The 16,049-nt window shown below is 47.1% G+C and overlaps 1 protein-coding gene across 6 annotated transcripts; it reads right to left on the bottom strand.

Annotated features, from left to right (window-relative positions):
- Window positions 1-3,258: 3,258 nt before the first annotated feature.
- LOC309527359 (uncharacterized protein) lies at window positions 3,259-16,018 on the bottom strand. 6 transcript variants are annotated; one of them, XR_014217199.1, is made up of 6 exons: window positions 13,452-13,674; window positions 10,404-11,408; window positions 10,054-10,188; window positions 9,048-9,171; window positions 6,546-8,119; window positions 3,259-3,370 (listed from the first exon to the last, which is right to left on the bottom strand). XR_014217199.1 is itself a non-coding variant. In XM_082214145.1 (5 exons), exons 2-5 carry the CDS (start codon window positions 11,199-11,201, stop codon window positions 7,521-7,523), a joined length of 1,656 nt encoding a protein of 551 aa, XP_082070271.1. In that variant the 5' UTR covers window positions 11,202-11,408; window positions 15,876-16,018; the 3' UTR covers window positions 6,394-7,520. The 6 variants fall into 6 exon arrangements, 5 of the variants coding, with proteins under 5 accessions (XP_082070271.1, XP_082070268.1, XP_082070267.1 ...); XM_082214145.1 differs by lacking the exons at window positions 3,259-3,370; window positions 13,452-13,674 and adding an exon at window positions 15,876-16,018 and having other exon boundaries at window positions 6,394-8,119; XM_082214142.1 differs by lacking the exon at window positions 3,259-3,370 and having other exon boundaries at window positions 6,394-8,119; window positions 13,465-13,674.
- Between the last annotated feature and the right edge of the window lie 31 nt (window positions 16,019-16,049).

Genomic DNA, 16,049 nt, shown 5'->3' on the forward strand with positions numbered 1-16,049 from the left:
AGGGCTAACAATAGGGACCCACAAAGGGGAGGAAAGAAGTCAAAGAGATTCTTTGGAATCCTGTTTCTATGTTGGATATGTGACTGTAAAACTGTAATTTGAAAAACCAAGTAAATATATTTTTTTTTCAAAAAAATAAAAGGAAGTGGTGGGACCGTTTGCAAGGTTAGGGATGCCGTGCGAGTTTGACCAAGCAACATAAAAACCTTTGCGGAGAGTCTGATGATTTAGGGGGGGAAAGGAGAGCCTGGCTGTTGAATCAGCCCAGTGGTCCAGCATTCTGTTCTCACAGTGGCCAACAAGGGGACCTCATGGGAAGCCCGTAAGCAGGAGCGGAGCACAAGAGCCACACTCTACCACCCCTTGCCATTCCCAGCGTGGCATTAAGAGGCCTGACCGTGGAGGCACAGCCAGTATGTTTCCGAGCACAGTTCAAAGTGTTGGTGCTGACCATTAAAGCCCTAAATGGCCTCAGCCCATTATACCTGAAGGAGCATCTCCACCCCATCGTTCTGCCCGGACACTGAGGTCGAGCTCCAACGGCCTTCTGGCGCTTCCCTCCCTGCGAGAAGTGAGGGTACAGGGAACTAGGAAGAGGGCCTTCTCGGCGGTGGCACCCTCTCTGTGGAATGCCCTCCCAGCAGATGTCAAGGAAATAAACAACTACCTGACTTTTAGAAGACATCTGAAGGCAGCCCTGTTTAGGGAAGGTTTTAATGTTTGATGTTTTGTTGTTTTTCGTTTCCCGCAGACTGTCTCACCAGAGTGGTGCATGCTCTGGTTATCTCCCACTTGGACTACTGCATTGCGCTCTACATGGAGCTACCTTTGAAGGTGGCCAGGAAACTACAACTAGTCCAGAATGCGGCAGCTAGACTGGTGACTGGGAGTGGCCACCGAGACCATGTAACACTTGTCCTGAAAGACCTATATTTGCTCCCAGTACGTTTCTGAGCACAATTCAAAGTGTTGGTGCTGACATTTAAAGCCCTAAACGGCCTTGGCCCAGTATACCTGAAGAAGCATCTCCACCCCCATAGTTCAGTCCGGACACTGAGGTCCAGCTCCGAGGGCCTTCTGGCGATTCCCTCCCTGCGAGAAGTGAGGTTACAGGGAACCAGGCAGAGGGCCTTCTCAGTAGTGGCACCTGCCCTGTGGAACACCCTCCCACCAGATGTCAAGGAAATAAACATCTGAAGGCAGCCCTGTTTAGGGAAATTTTTAATGTTTGATGTTTTATCATGTTTTTAATATTCTGTTGGGAGCCGCCCAGAGTGGCTGGGGAAACCCAGCCAGATGGGTGGGGTATAAAAAATAAATCATCACCACCATCATCATCACTGTCCCTGCAGGAGTGATTTCCAAATCCTCTTTAATGTGTCTTAACTCCCAAGGCCAAGGGCAACAATATTCTTAAACAAGGAAAAGTTTTTTTGACTGAGAGAGAGTTCATCCAAATCAGAGAACTGCCAGCTACTTCCATGACTAATCTGTAAATTTAAAGGCTAGGACAAAATACTTGAATATATGCAACAGAGTAGAAGATTAACAATGGACGGCCATTTTAAAAACTGATTCGAACTCAGGATCCAGTTACCGTATTTTTTGCTCTATAAGACTCACTTTTTCCCTCCTAAAAAGTAAGGGGAAATGTGTGTGCGTCTTATGGAGTGAATGCAGGCTGCGCAGCTATCACAGAAGCCAGAACAGCAAGAGGGATTGCTGCTTTCACTGCACAGCGATCCCTCTTGCTGTTCTGGCTTCTGAGATTCAGAATATTTTTTTTCTTGTTTTCCTCCTCCAAAAACTAGGTGCGTCTTGTGGTCTGGTGCGTCTTATAGAGCGAAAAATACGGTAATTTACCTCTGCTCCCTCATGGAAACTGAAGGGTAATTAGGCACAGCTGGTCTAGTCTCCTCAGGGCCCTCCAGACACCTGTTGCTGTTTTTATGCAGCGGTAATAGACATCATAGGGATGCGGGTGGCGCTGTGGGTTAAACCACAGAGCCTAGGACTTGCCGATCAAAAGGTCAGAGGTTCGAATCCCTGCAACGGGGTGAGCTCCTGTTGTTTGGCCCCTGCTCCTGCCAACCTAGCAGTTCAAAGGCATGTCAAAGTGCAAGTAGATAAATAGGCATCGCGTTTCCATGCACTGCTCTGGTTCGCCGGAAGCGGCTTAGTCATGCTGACCACATGACCCGGAAGCTGTACGCCGGCTCCCTCAGCCAATAAAGCGAGATGAGCACCACAAACCCAGAGTCGGCCATGACTGGACCTAATGGTCAGGGGTCCCTTTACCTTTACCTAATGGACATCATAATAATTGACACAACATGTAACTGACACTTTAGTGTGTTAGTATTGGGTTTATAAAAGGGATGCGGGTGGCGCTGTGGGTAAAACCTCAGCGCCTAGGACTTTTTCAGTTCAGTTCCCGGCTGGAGAGGTGACGCGCGGCTATGGCAGGAGCCTCTCCGCTGCCCCTTTCCTCTGCTCCCTGACCTGCTCTTTGGGGCTGGTGGTGGGCTTCCCCCCGCCAGCCCCAAAGAGCAGGTCGAAAGGAGCCTGAAGCCTGGGGAGCAAGAGGGGTCAGTGCACACCGACCCCCCCTCTCGCTCTCCAGCCTTCCAAGGTAGCCGCCTGAACTGAAAATTTAATAAAAATAATGGAGAAAAATAATAATTCGGGAGCGTCAACTCGGCATTAACAGGGAACCTGTGAGTATTGTAGAACTGGGGTTTTTGTGGTGTGAGCTAAGTTTGGAAGTCTTGCCCAGGAACCAGACTGAAGATATGAAGAAACTGGTGATCGGGGCGGGACAAAGAGACCTTCTAAAGTCAGCCTGGCGTGCTCTGGTCCATGGGGTCACGAAGAGTCGGACACGACTAAACGACTAAACAACAACAAAAGTCAGCCAGAGCTGTGGATTCAGGGCTCCCCACGGCTGCCACACACCTAATGCATGGAGGATTTTAATAAGGTGGGTATTTTGGTAGAAATGGGGAATGGTCATAGCTCATTTGCAGAGTAACTGCTTTGCGTACGCTCAATCCGTGGCATCTCTGGGTAGGTCTCAGAGAGAACCCTGCCTGGAATCCTGGACAGCCACGGCCAGTCAGTGTGGCAACTGTATGCCGGATGGACCCAACGGCCTGGTTGGGTAGAAGGGCAGCTTCCTCTGTTCCTTCTGCCTCCTCATATGAAGTGAGTGATGACAAACGCTTTCCCCAAAGCAAGCGGGTTCCTGCGCTAAGGCTTCTCTTCCCTGTGCATCCACTGGTGGCTCACGAGCTGCGATTTCCAAACGAAACCCCACCGGCACTTGTCGCACTGGTAAGGTCTCTCCCGTGTGTGGGTGTTAGGAGTCATTCTGCAAAGAAACAGAAAAGATGGTTGTAACTTTAAGAACTGTTTCTGTGAGTGGTTTTCTAGGCTGATTAGCTACAGCTGGTGATGAGTACAAAAGGAGGAGGAGTTGCAGTTTGAATTTGCCTGCAGAGAGAGGCAAATTCCCACATGCTTTGTGTTTGTTGTTTTGTGTAGCTGTAATAAAACCTTTGAGTCTTTTACACCGGTCTCGTGGTTCTGTCGTCGGCCACCAGAAGAAACCCCCCTCTAACAGGTTATGGGCGCCAGCCCTGAGTGGGCAGAGACAGAGCGTGGAAAAGAACCCAGAGATTGGAAGTGATTCAGCGTTTCTCAAGCAGCTGGCTGTGTGAAGGCGTCGGCAGGGAGTGTCTGTTTGAGACCAGGAGCCGAGCAATTCTTCAAGCCACGTGTGAGTAAAGACTGAGTGGAAAACTGAAAGCTGGGTGGACCCATGGCTGGACTTGGAGCTGGAGCTCAAGGGGGTGCTTCATGTTTTCCAGTAGAGAAACTGGGAGAATCCAATTATATGTCATGGAGTTTACAGATGCAGGCGTTTTTAAAGAAAGAACAATGTTGGACTGTTATTGTTAACCCTCCTGTAAAAGATGAGGATGAAGAAGTAGATGAAGCAGACCAAAGGCTGGAGGACAAAGCATATGCCAATCTAATTTTGAGTTTAGAGAAGTCTCAATTATCTCATGTCCTTGAAGCAGCAAGTGAGATTTGGAAAGCACTGAGAGCAATACACATTAAAGATACTGCTGGCAGCAAAATTACTCTAATGAGAGCTCTGTACCGAGCCGACTAAGTGAGGGTGAATGTGTTTCAAAACACCTTCCAAGAATGTGTGTTTTATTTTCACAGTTAAATGAACTTGGGGAACATTTTTCTGAGCAGAGAAAGGTTTATATTGTGCTGTCTTCACTTCCCAAGTCATGGGATAATTTAGGGATGATGCTGGAGGCAATTCCAGAAAGCCAATTAACGATGCATTTCTTAACAAGGCGTTTGCTTGATGCGGAGGAAAGACGCCATGAGAGGAAGGCGACAACACCTCACCGTAACTCTGGAAAATGTTCAGTTTTTCTGGACTGCAATACCTGCAAGGAGTCTAAAAGTAAGCGGAGATCTTATCCTGAAAGTAATAGAATTAGCAAGAAGCCATTTGCTTTAGTACACTCAGACCTTTGTGGGCCATTTGCAGAATCTGAAGGAGGAGCAAAGTTTTTTTCTGGTTCTTGTGGATGATTATAGCCGGTATACTTGGGTATACTTGTTAAAACACAAAAGTGAAACTGGTCAACTGATTAAAAATTGGGTCAACTATATAGAAAGGAAGTTTCCCTACAAAGTTACCCAATTGCAGAGTGACTATGGAGGCGAGTTCATGTCTGAAGCCCCCCAGATATGGTTGAAAAAAACGTGGTATTAGTCACTGTAAATCGTGTCCCTTTTCACCCGAAGAAAATTCCATTGCAGAACGCAAGATAAGGTCTTTGCAAACAATGCTAGATTCTATGTTATGTGAGTCTGGCTTATCCAGGAAGTTTTGAGGGGAAGCAATTCTCTGTGCTAATTACATACAGAACAGATTGTTTCATTCTACCATAAACAATGCCCCTCATTTTTTGCTTTATGGAAAAAAGCCTTTTTTGGACCAACTTTTGGTTGTTGGGCTTGGGTTCACATCCCAAAAGGACAGAGAAGGAAAGGAGATCCCAAGGCAAAGAGACTTAGATTTGTTGGCTATCAAAGTTGGTCAAAGGGGTATCGTTTTGCACTAGGGCATGGCAGAGTTGTGATATCAAGACATGCAAAGTTTTGTGAGCAAGATGGTTGGGCTCATTTACATGGAAATTCAGAAGTTTTATCTTCAGATGATACAGATAAATTTGTGAAATCTGAGGAAGAAAAGCCACAAATTCAAGGAAGTTCTGAAAGTGATAGTGATGAGGAATCAGGGGATGAGAGTCCCAGTACACAATCTCCTAAAGCTGAACCAATTTCTCCTGAGCAAGATGAATTAGAAGGGGAAGATAGTTCAGAGGGGGAAAGTGTTCAAGTTAGAAGATCATAAAGAAGCAATAAGGGGGTACCTCCAGAAAGGTTTACTATACAAGAAGTTAAAACTGTTGACGTGAAGAAAGAACCTTGTGATTATGAAGAGGTTTTAAAGTTACCACACCAGGAAATAGTAATGTGGGAAAATGCAATGAGAGCAGAAATGAAATCTTTGGCAGAACATAATGTGTTTACTATTGAGCCATTGTCAGAAGGAAAAAAGGCAGTGGACTGTAGATGGGTGTATAAAATAAAACACTTGGCAGATGGTGGTGTTAAGTACAAAGCTAGGCAGGTAGCACGAGGTTTTACGCAAAGAAAAGGTGAAAGTTTTGATGAAACCTTTTCTCCTACTGCAAGGAGCGAACATGTATGTTTATTGCTAGGTATTGCAGCACAACAGGGGTTTAAAATAAATCATTTTGATATTGAAACAGCTTATCTTAACACAAAACTGCATGAAGAATTTTTTATGAATCAAGCACCAGGATTTGAGGCAGGCAAACAGAATTCTGAATATAGGTTACACAAAGCAATCTATGGGCTCAAACAATCAGCTAGAAATTGGAACAAGTGTCTCAATAATGCTTTAAAAAATATTGGCTTTAAAAGTAGCTTAGCTGATAATTGCTTGTACACTAAAGGAAAGGGTGATAAACAAGAATTATGTTTGTCTTATGTTGATGATTTGCTTTTTTCTACAAAAAATGACAAGCAAATGGACAAATTTGCAGAACAACTAAGAAAGGAATTTAAAGTAAGAGATTTGGGACCAGTGAAAAATTATCTCAGTCTAGAAATTCAAAGGACAAACGATGGAAGTTTTTTGTTGAGTCAAAAAGATAAAATAATGGAATTACTAGAAAGAACAATATGCAAAATAGCAAGGGAGCAAAAACCCCAATGGAAACAGGTTTTTTCAATAATGAAGGAGAATGCACAGAACCAGTAAATCCTGAAATGTACCGTTCAATAGTTGGAAGTTTATTATACATTTCATTGTGGAACAGACCAGATTTGAGTTATGCAGTTGGAATACTGAGCAGACTAGTAAGCTACCCCACAGAAAATGCCTGGAAGGGTTTAAAACATATTTTCTGGTATCTAAAACTTACACTTGATTATTGTTTAAGATTACCATCTTCAGGGTCTACAAAACTGCAGTGTTACATTGACAGCGATTGGGCCAACCTGCCTGATAGAAAATCCATTTCCAGCATGGTATTTCAATTTGGGGATTCCTTGATAGGTTGGAAGTCCAAAGAGCAAGGAATCGAGACCACGTCTTCAACAGAGGCTGAATACTGTGCTTTATCGGAGTTGTGTAATGAAATAAAATACTACGTTCAAATCCTCAATGATTTAGATATACAATGTGATTATCCAGTTCAAATATGGGAAGAAAATCAAGCTGTAATAACTTTGTCTGGGTCTGAGCAGTTCAACAGTAAATCAAAACATTTGGAGATTAAAGATCAGAATGTAAGTGAAAATGTTAAACAAAATCTGATAATGCTGAAATACTGTGAGAGCATGTAAAACGTGGCTGATATATTTACGAAAGCACTAACTTTTGAGAAACATGCACAGCTAGTGACAAAATTAGGAATTATTGTGCATGATGTATAAATGTTTTGTATATGTTTAAAGTACTGTTTTGTTTCTGTTTCTGTTTGAATGAGAGGGGGTGTTAGGAGTCATACAGAAAAAATGATTGTAACTTTAAGAACTGTTTCCGTGAGTGGTTTTCTAGGCTGATTAGGTACAGCTGGTGATGAGTATCAAAAGAGGAGAAATTGCAGTTTGAATTTGCCTGCAGAGAGATAACACCAACATGCTTTGTGTTTGTTGTTTTGTATAGCTGTGATAAAACCTTTGAGTGTTTTACACCGGTCTCATGGTTCTGTCGTCCGCCACCAGAAGAAAACCCCCCTCTAACGGTGGGTTCTCTTATGTCAGAGAAGGTCTGACTTGTAGCTGGAGCTCTTCCCATAGACAGAGCGCTTCTACGGCTTCCCCTCCGTGTGGACCCTCTGGTGCTGGACGAGCTGGGAGTTGCAGTGGAAGCTCTTCCCGCACGAGGGACACTGTTAGGGCTTCTCCTTGGAGTGCTTCTTGCCGTGCGCGACGAGGCGCGAGTTGCACATGTAGCTTTTCCCGCAGGCTGAGCACTTGTAGGGCTTCTCCCCCGTGTGGGTTCTCTCGTGGATGGTGAGGGCGGACTTCTGCCGGAAGCCTTTCCCGCAGGCTGAGCACTTGTAGGGCTTCTCGCCCGTGTGGGTCATCACGTGCATGACCAGGCTCCAATTGCGGCTGAAGCTCTTCCCGCATGTGGCACAGCTATAGGGCTTCTCTCCAGTGTGCTTCCTCTCGTGGATGATCAGGTGCGACGGGCCGTCAAAGTTCTTCCCGCAGTAAGAGCACTGGTGCAATTTCGTGGCCTCTTGGGTCCACGGGTGCTGCAGAAGGTGGACGGTGCAAGAGATGGTCTTGCTCAGCCTGTTCTTCGGGCGCTTCCTCTGCTGCTTTCTTGGTCTCAGCTGATGCTCGGAAGTCTCTTCCCGCTCCTCGCCCCAGGAAGGTGTCTTCTCCACTGTTCTCCTTTGGAAGCAGCTCTGCAAAGTCGCCACTTCCATGGCTCTCTCGAGTGGGGGGTTTCCCTCTTGCCGTTCATCGACCTGCCAGCAATCTGTTAAGAAGTGGGGGGGGGAGAGGAACCGTAGAATGAGCAAGTTGCCAAAACCGCAAAATTATGATGGATGTCAAAATAGGCTTAATGCTTAATGGCTCCGTAATGTCAAACCAGGCTTCAAACGAGTGAAAAATCCAGTAGTACAGATGTTAAAAATATAAACATCTATAATCAAAATACGCAATAGAACAAATTAAAGCAGAAGTAATCCTTACCGACCTCTGCCCAAAATTTACATACGCTTCAGGTTACAGACGCTTCGGGCTACAGACTCCACTAACCCAGAAATAGTACCTCAGGTTAAGAACTTTGCTTCAGGATGAGAACAGAAATCATCCTGCGGTGGCGGGGCCACAGCAGGAGGCCCCATTAGCTAAAGTGGTGCTTCAGGTTAAGAACAGTTTCAGTTTAAGAACAGACCTCCGGTACGAATTAAGTACATACCCAGAGGTACCACTGTATTATGTATTTTGTGTTTTGATCTTCAGAGGAAGGGCGCTAAACAAATTTTATAAAATAAATAAATATTGCATGTGAAAATGCCAGAGTTTTAGCTATGCACATCCAAAAGCCGGTTTACTTGCGTCTAACTGATGCGCGACTACGCATGCGTACATGGTGGTGACCTAGAAATGGTCGGGAAAAGTGGCGAGGCAGGGGCATAATGGGGAAGAGTGAGCTTATGCACACTCCGCCATCGCAGACAGTGACCCAGAATGCCAGCTCCGTGCAAATCAGGAAAGGCCTGCCTTGTACGGGCTGGGAGGGTAAAAAGCATTTTCTTGTGTCCAACCTGAATCACCTTGGCACACAACAAATCAATCCGACAGATGCACAGAGAGCAGAGCTAAAGAGCCAAATCTAGAATGCAATTTAATGGGAAAAACTCACAACAGATTGGGATAGGGAGAATGTGTGTTTTTACCCAAAGGGGCCTTGTTTTCATAATTCTGCAGGACTTCCCTGGGCTCAAGTCTTCGGCCTGGATCCAGCAAGGAATGTTCTCCTTTGGGAGTGCACACTGCCCCCTCTTCAATGGCCCCCAGTCCCTGAAAGAGAGTAACACTTTCCATTCAACCTCGGCGGGACACCTGAATTCTGCACCAGCTGGAGTTTCTGGACAAGTCCCAAGGGCAGCCCCACACAGAAAGCATCCTCCGGAAAAATCATCTCTCAAATGACCTGTTGATGGCATTTTACCATTGTACTGTGGAGAGTGTCTTAACTTATGGTCTGTGTGTGTGGTTTGGGAGCTGTGCGGCAAGGGAAAAAACAATGCTGTCCAGGGTTGTAAAGACTGTGGAGAGAATAATTGGGTGCACTCTTCCCACCTTGGATCAAATCTATGCTTCCAGGTGCCATAAGAAAGCTGCAGAGATAGTGCAGGATAGTGCGCACCCCGGAAATGATCTCTTTTAGCTTCTGCCTTCTGGAAGAAGATACAGGGTTATAAAGACTAGGACTAGCTGCCTGAGAAACAGTTTCTATCCAAATGAGATTTTGGTTTTAAACGCAGTGTAAGGTGGTCTCTATGGGAGTATATTGTATTTAATTATGGGGTATCAGAGTTTTTAGGGGGCTAACTTGGCTGGGATAGCGGGCTTGTTGGTTTTTGAATGTTTGATGTAGATTTTTTCAATTTCGTTGTTCTGTATGGGACAATGAAAATAAAGATTATCGTGTAGTAATCAAGCCTCAAGGATACCAATGCATGAACAAATGCGACCAGGCTTGTGAAATGCGGCCCAGTATTTTTATGGATTATCAGTTGTTTTTATAGGCAGTTTGTACTTTATCTCATGTACTGCAGACCATTTTACCGCTCCTGGTAGTTTCTTAAAAAGTTAAAGTTACAAATTTGAATACTGGTTTGCAAGCTAATGGCCACATTTTTAACCCCTTTGTCGACTCTGGACAAATGCTTCTCTCACCTGCCCTCCCGCTTTCTCCGCCTCCTGGTGCCTCAGGAGGAATTCCTCTGCCAGGGCCCGGACGCAGCCCTCTGAGCTTCCCTGCTTTTCTCCTTCGGTGACACAAGCAGCCGCCTCTGCAATGGTCCTCAGTCCCTGAAAGAGGAGGAGAAAACATTTTCCCTATTCAGCCCCTGCAGAGCAAGAGAGAACATGTTCACTTCTCGGCATGTATAGCTTGCATTATCCCTGGCATTAATCTCCGGGGAGCCACAACCATTCATTGGGTGATCCAGGAGCCGTGTTCTTAAGCAAAATGACCACTTCTTTAACCCCTTTGTAGACTCTGGACCCCCAAATGCTTCTCTCACCTGCCTTCCCGCTTTCTCCGCCTCCTGGTGCCTGAGGAGGAATTCCTCTGCCAGGGCCAGGGCCTGGATGCAGCCCTCTGAGCCTCGCTCCTTCACCCAGCTCCCCATTTCCGAGGGCAGGACAGCCAGGAACTGCTCCAGGATCACCAGATCCAGAATCTGCTCCTTGGTGTGCTTCTCTGGCCTCAGCCACTGATGGCAAAGCTTCCTCAGGAGCCCGTAGACCTCGCGAGGGCCCTGGGCGTCCTGGTAGCAGAGATGCCTGAAGAGCTGGCGATGAGCCTCAGAGCTGCTGACGTCCTCCGTCTTGATTTCCTTTGCTTGCCCGATGTTTCCCTGGCTGGCAGCGGCTGGTCTGGAAGGGAGACTGGTCCTGTTCTCTGCTGCTTCAGCCCACTGGCTGGGAATGGCTGCTCCCTCAAAGGAGGACCCAGAAGGCTTCGCCTCACCCCATGCCCCATCCCCTGGGAGCTGTGGGCTTCCTTCTCCCCCAGAGTGTGGGGCCTGCACAGTCCGGAGGAATTCCTGCCACTGGGCTTCCCATTGCCGGGACGACAGCTCCTCTTCCGACTCCCCTTTGATACGTTGTGGCTCCGTCCAGCTCGGACAAGGCCCCTCTGTTCCATTCTGGAGGGCAGGAGATGAGCCTTCTGCCTCTTCTAGTGCCATCTCTGGCGCCAGCCTTGCCAATTCCACCTGCTCCGTTTTAATTCCTGGTTTCGCACCGCCCTCTGCTGCCCACTGGAGCTGGAGACCCAGAGAGGCTGCTGGAATTTCTGCTCCCTGCTCTGCAGCCATTTTCACTCAGAGGGAGATGTCCCTCAGTCGTCTTCTGTGCAAGGGACAAAATGTTTCCCCTGTTAATTTGTGGGTCAGCACAAGAATGAGGTTCCTGGGAACATGTGACGGAGTGTTGCCTCTCAGTCTCTGTTGAAGTCTCTGGCCAAAGAAGGGTCACATGGAAGCTGAAATCTTTCCCCAACTTCTGGCAAAAGCTTCTTTACGCTGAAAGAAATGGGAATCAAAACAGACAAAAGTGGAAAAAATTTAAAGACAATCTACAGAAATACTGTAAAATTAATGAATGTTAAAGGGATGTTGGATTGAAAACAAGTGGTGTTGGTTAAAAGATTAATAAGAATATGTAAATATGGACTGATAATGGTGGAAAATATATATCTATTATAGGTTAAGATGTTGAGTAAGGATAAATGACAGGGTAAGGATTTGCTGAACTAAATATCTGAACTGGAATACAAAAAGGGAGGTGTGAGGAGGTCAAGAAACTAGTGAATGAAGTATAAGATATGAAAATACTAATCTTTTTTTTGTTTTGTTTTCTGGTGTTTTTTCTTCTTTTTTCTTTATTCTGTTAACTGTTCTTTATTGTGTACCTAAGTGTTTGTTTTGTATTTTCTTATTTTTGTAGGTTTTTTTGGTTCTTGTATTCTATGTTTAAATTTTGAAGCTTTTGATTGTTTAATAAATATTACTTTAAAAAAAAACAACAGACAAAAGTGAGGCAACTGATGGAACAGGGTGTTCTGGAGTCCCCATTTGCACTAAACATTTAAAGTGGGATGAAACCGCTTTAAAAAGACACAATTTCCCCAAATTATACTGGGAGTTGTAGTTTGTCAAGGGTGCTGGGTGTTGCTAGGAAGCCCCTATTCACACAGCTACAATTTCCAGTGTGGCTTAAGAAGCGATCCTTCATCCCAGGGAACTCTGGGAGTTCTGCAGGGGGGAAAGGAAGATTCCAGGCACTGACTGACATCAGTTCTCCAAGGTTCCGGGCAAAGGTGTCTCCCCCGAAATCAAGGATTGAAGTGCGACATTCTGCCTGCAGGTGCTCTACCACTGATCTGTAGTCCCTTTCCTTTGAGATTAAGTAAGATTCTCGTCCTCATGGTTCTGTGAAGAGCTATTTAAATGATTAGGAAGTGTCATTATCTCAAATTGGTCTCTCTGCTGCGGGATCGTTGGCTCTCGGGCTTTCAGGCAAGGAACAGTCACAGCCTTACCTGGAGAACCACGCAGAGCAGCTGCTCTGCCACCAAGCCAAATCCCTTCCCTTAATCAACCATTAAGATTTCTTTTGCATATGAGCAACCGGGGGGGGGGGGATGAGAATGCTGGTGTACCCACAGGTGAGGGGGAGCTTGGGACTGTCACACCAACAGGCAAGCAGCTCTCTAGGATTTCAGACAGGGCCTGCTTTTACCTGGAGATGCCCAGGATTGAATGCAAGAAGTTCCGTGTGCACTCCTTCCCTGAGCGGTGATCCCTCCCCTCATAATAATAATAAATTTTATTTATACCCCGCCCTCCCCAGCCAAGACCAGGCTCAGGGCGGCTAACAACCAATAATAAAACAAGTTGATTGAAATACAACTTAAAAACAAGATTAAAATACAACATTAAAACATTAAGATGCAGCCTCATCACAGGAGAAAGGAAAAAAAGAAAGGGGGGGGAGTCAAATTGATTCCAAGCCAAAGGCCAGGTGGAACAACTCTGTCTTACAGGCCCTGAGGAAAGAAATCAGATCCCGCAGGGCCCTGGTCTCATGAGACAGAGCGTTCCACCAGGCTGGAGCCAGTGTTGAAAAGGCCCTGGCTCTGGTTGAGGCTAATCTGACTTCCTTAGCGTCCGGGACCTCTAGGGTGTTGCTATATATGGACCCTCAAAGAAAGACCCCGGTCCTCATGAACGAATAGCACTTTAAACTGGAGACAAGGAAGCTGCCTCTCCCCGAATCAGACCAATGCTAGAAAATGAAGGGGATTTGCGGGGTTCACGGGCAGCGGCTCCCCTCCCCTCTTCCGCACCCCAATACTCAGGCTCCCCATCCAATGTGAAACCACAACGGACCCTGCTTAGCTTTGCAAATGTATTTTGAGGTTTTATTGCTCCCTGAAGCAGAAGTCTGTCTGTTTCTCCCTCTTGCACTGGGTCCTTCCACTTCCCAGCCGTCTTCCCCCACCCTCCTGCTCAGCCTGGCCATGGCCTCCCAAGGAAGACCATGCCTGTCACCCCACCTCGCACCTTTCTAACTCACAGGGATGGGTCTCCTATTCTTTCCCCACCACTGGGGAACACAAAAGAGGACGGACAGGAAGGTGCGCTGCCCGGGAGATGTCCCCCATGGGGTGCTCACTTCCTCCTTCCTCTCTAGGAATGCATGCTCTGTGGCTTTAACCGTTAAAGGGCCAAACTGGGGCAGAAGTAGCCCTTTCCTGGCTTTCCCCCAGTTCAATGCCATGCCCTCCAACATTTCTCCAATGAAAATTGTTGTTGTTGTTTAGTTGTGTCCGACTCTTTGTGACCCCCTGGACCAGAGCACGCCAGGCACTTCTGTCTTCCACTGCCTCCCGCAGTTTGGTCACACTCATGTTGGTAGCTTCGAGAACACTGTCCAACCATCTCGTCCTCTGTCGTCCCCTTCTCCTTGTGCCCTCCATCTTTCCCAGCATCAGGGTCTTTTCCAGGGAGTCTTCTCTTCTCATGAGGTGGCCAAAGTATCGGAGCCTCAGCTTCAGGATCTGTCCTTCCAGTGAGCACTCAGGGCTGATTTCCTTCAGAATGGAGAGGTTTGATCTTCTTGCAGTCCATGGGACTCTCAAGAGTCTCCTCCAGCACCAGAATTCAAAAGCATCAATTCTTCGGCGATCAGCCTTCTTTATGGTCCAGCTCTCACTTCCATACATCACTAGTGGGAAAACCATGGCTTTTACTATACGGACCTTTGTTGACAAGGAGACGTCTCTGCTTTTCAAGCTGATGAAAACAGGGATGTCCTAAGGAAGAGAGATCAAATCAGGCACCAGGCTGGCTTCTGTAAATCTGGGACTGTCCCTGGAAAATAGGGACACTTGGAGGGTCTGCAAGACAAGCAGGATATCCCCACCCCCAGAGCACCCTTGGGTGGTGCAGTGGTTAGTGTGCAGTACTTAGGCCCTGGGGGAACTGGGCTGAAATCCCCACTCACTCACAATGAAGCTCCCTGGGTGACCTTGGGGGGAATAAAGCCGCTGTAGCACTCTCTGCCTCACCTACCTCGCAGAGTTGTGAGCCCCACATGGGGCAAACCCCAAAGAAGGAACCCCACATGGGACAAACCCCCAAGGGCTATCTAAACCAACCCCTGGCAATGCAGGAATCTCATCTACAGCACCCATGACAAATGAGCTGGGATCGCTCAGTTGGTAGAGCGCGGTTGTGGGTTTGAGCCCCAGCTTGGGCGAAATATCCCTGTGTTGCAGGGGTTGGACTAGATGACCCCGGGGCCCCTTTTCCAACTCTGCAATTCTGTTATGCCTTATGAGGAACGGCAAAGGAAGCTGGGCATGTTTAGCCTGGAGAAGAGGAGGTTAAGGGGTGATATGATAGCCATGTTCAAATATATAAAAGGATGTCAGATAGAGCAGTGTTTTTCAACCTTTTTTGGGCAAAGGCATACTTGTTTCATGAAAAAAATCACGAGGCACACCACCACTGTGTGCGGAGAGGGAGATGTCAGAGCCCCGCTGCTCTCTATGGGGAATCGGATGAGAGCGGACCGCCTGTCCGCTCTCATCCGATCCCATCCGATCTGATCCCCACCCAGGATGGATGGAAAATAGGGTGGACACAGTCCGGTGCCTGCCTAGTGTGCGAAAATCTGACTTTTTTAAATAAAAAAAAATCTATCGAATTTTTCAATTTTTCCCACGGCACACCAGGCAACATCTCGCGGCACACTAGTGTGCCGCGGAACAGTGGTTGAAAAACACTGAGATAGAGGAGGGAGAAAGGTTGTTTTCTGCTGCTCCAGAGAAGCGGACACGGAGCAATGGATCCAAACTACAAGAAAGAAGATTCCACGTAAACATTAGGGAGAACTTCCTGACAGTAAGAGCTGTTTGACAGTGGAATTTGCTGCCAAGGAGTGTGGTGGAGTCTCCTACTTTGGAGGTCTTTAAGCAGAGGCTTGACAACCATATGTCAGGAGTGCTCTGATGGTGTTTCCTGCTTGGCAGGGGGTTGGACTCGATGGCCCCTGTGGTCTCTTCCAACTCTAGGATTCTAGGATTGAACTGGGACCTTCTGCAATACAAAGCAGGTGCTCTCCCACTGTGCCATCTTGCAGGTGGGACAGCCAGGTGTTAGCTCAGTCAGTAGGGCAAGAGAATATCAGGTTCGTGGGTTCGAGCCCCAGCTTGGGCGAAAGATTCCTGCAATGCAGGGGTCTAGAACAGACTTCCTCAGTGACGGACTCTTCTTCATTAGAGGTTTTTAAGCAGAGGCTCATAGAAGTATAGAATGGGAGAGTCGGAAGGGACCCCAAGGGTCATCTAGTCCAACCCCTGCAACACTGGGATATTTCGCCCAAGCTGGGCCTCGAACTCACAACCCTGGATTAAGTCTATTGCTCTACCGACTGAGCTATCCCAGCTCATTTGTCATGGATGCTTTTGTTGAGATTCCTACATTGCGGGGGGTTGGTCTAGATGACCCTCGGGGTCCCTTCCGAATCCACGATCTCCTTTGTACGCACGGAAGGCCACAGCTTCAATCCCTCCAAGCAGGACTGCAAAAAGGTCTCCCATCCCTGAAACCATCGCGAGCCGCTGCCAGCCCGTGTCGGCAATCCCTAAGCGGGTA

The sequence above is a fragment of the Podarcis vaucheri genome, assembly GCF_965113315.1.
Source record: "Podarcis vaucheri genome assembly, chromosome: 2".
Taxonomy (NCBI): domain Eukaryota; kingdom Metazoa; phylum Chordata; class Lepidosauria; order Squamata; family Lacertidae; genus Podarcis; species Podarcis vaucheri.